This window comes from Mandrillus leucophaeus, unplaced genomic scaffold (assembly GCF_000951045.1).
Source record: "Mandrillus leucophaeus isolate KB7577 unplaced genomic scaffold, Mleu.le_1.0 Scaffold161, whole genome shotgun sequence".
NCBI lineage: Eukaryota > Metazoa > Chordata > Mammalia > Primates > Cercopithecidae > Mandrillus > Mandrillus leucophaeus.
The window spans coordinates 399,091-400,116 of record NW_012101599.1 but is presented as its reverse complement, the minus strand read 5'-3'; the positions used below and the strand labels follow the sequence as shown (position 1 = coordinate 400,116).

At 50.1% G+C, this 1,026-nt stretch overlaps 1 protein-coding gene across 1 annotated transcript in view; it reads right to left on the bottom strand.

Moving 5' to 3' along the window:
• Nucleotides 1-632, bottom strand: part of AAED1 (AhpC/TSA antioxidant enzyme domain containing 1) — a 15,216-nt gene extending 14,584 nt beyond the window's left edge. The window contains exon 1 of the mRNA XM_011976015.1: nt 595-632. Within this exon, the coding sequence (XP_011831405.1) occupies nt 595-632 (38 nt within the window). The remainder of the gene's footprint in view (nt 1-594) is intronic.
• Between the last annotated feature and the right edge of the window lie 394 nt (nt 633-1,026).

Genomic DNA, 1,026 nt, shown 5'->3' with positions numbered 1-1,026 from the left:
CCTGGCAAGCCTCGGTTTCCGCCGCGCTGTGCGGGCCTAGGAGCTGCCGGGGTGAACCCCGCGGGCCGGTCTGACTCTGCTGTCAGGGTAGGGGACAGAGAGAGAACGTAAGGTCCGTCCAGGGCGAGCAAACGTTATTAATAAAGCCGCCCGCGCCCTCCGTAGCCACCTGAGCGGAGGTTCTCACCTATTCGAGAACTAATGGGTATGTGTGAAAAGGTGGGCTAGGGCTGGGCCCACCTTTTGTAGACACACAGGCCGGACCTATAATCCTAGCGACTTGGGAGGCCGAGGCGGGAGGATAACTTGAGGGCAGGAGTTCAAGACCAGTCTGGGTAGGTAACAGAGGGCAACACCATCTCCGTTTTTTTAAAAAATAAATAATAAAAATAAAAAAAAGGTGAGCTGGGAGGGATGAGGGTGATGAAGTTAGATGGCTTAGCAGCTGTTTTGTAGAAATCACACACTTCCAATTCAGTTTTTCCTGGGGTGGGTAGGCAGGCATAGGGAAATCTGGGAATCTCAGCCTTTGTGAGACCAAACTGGCCCTGGATTTAGAGGTTTGTCTTTCTCGGGTTTCTCATGGGTGCTAACCGTGTGTCCAAGATTTCCAGAGCAGGACCAAGTAACATTCAGGCTCTTTGTCTTCATAAGTTTACTCACCCTTGTGTATGGATTTGGAGTTCAGAAAGTACATCCTTTATCTATGGTCTTTGTTGAGTTGAAGAATATTTCCGGGGCGGAGCGCTAGGCAGGTCTATGTGACTGATGTGACTCTGCCACAAAGCGCAGGAAGGGCTGATGCTGCATCCTCTGGCTTTCACCTGTGTGAAGATTGTATACTTTACTGAGCACACATTAAGTGCTCTGTTTGAGACGCTCTGCAGTGTGTTTAGAAAATTTTAAGCATAGATATGTTTCTAAGTCAAGATAGTTTCTTTCTGAGACAGGGTGTCGCTCTGTCACCCAGGCTGGAGTGCATTGGCACGATCATGGCTCACTGCAGCCTCCACCTCCTGGGCTCAA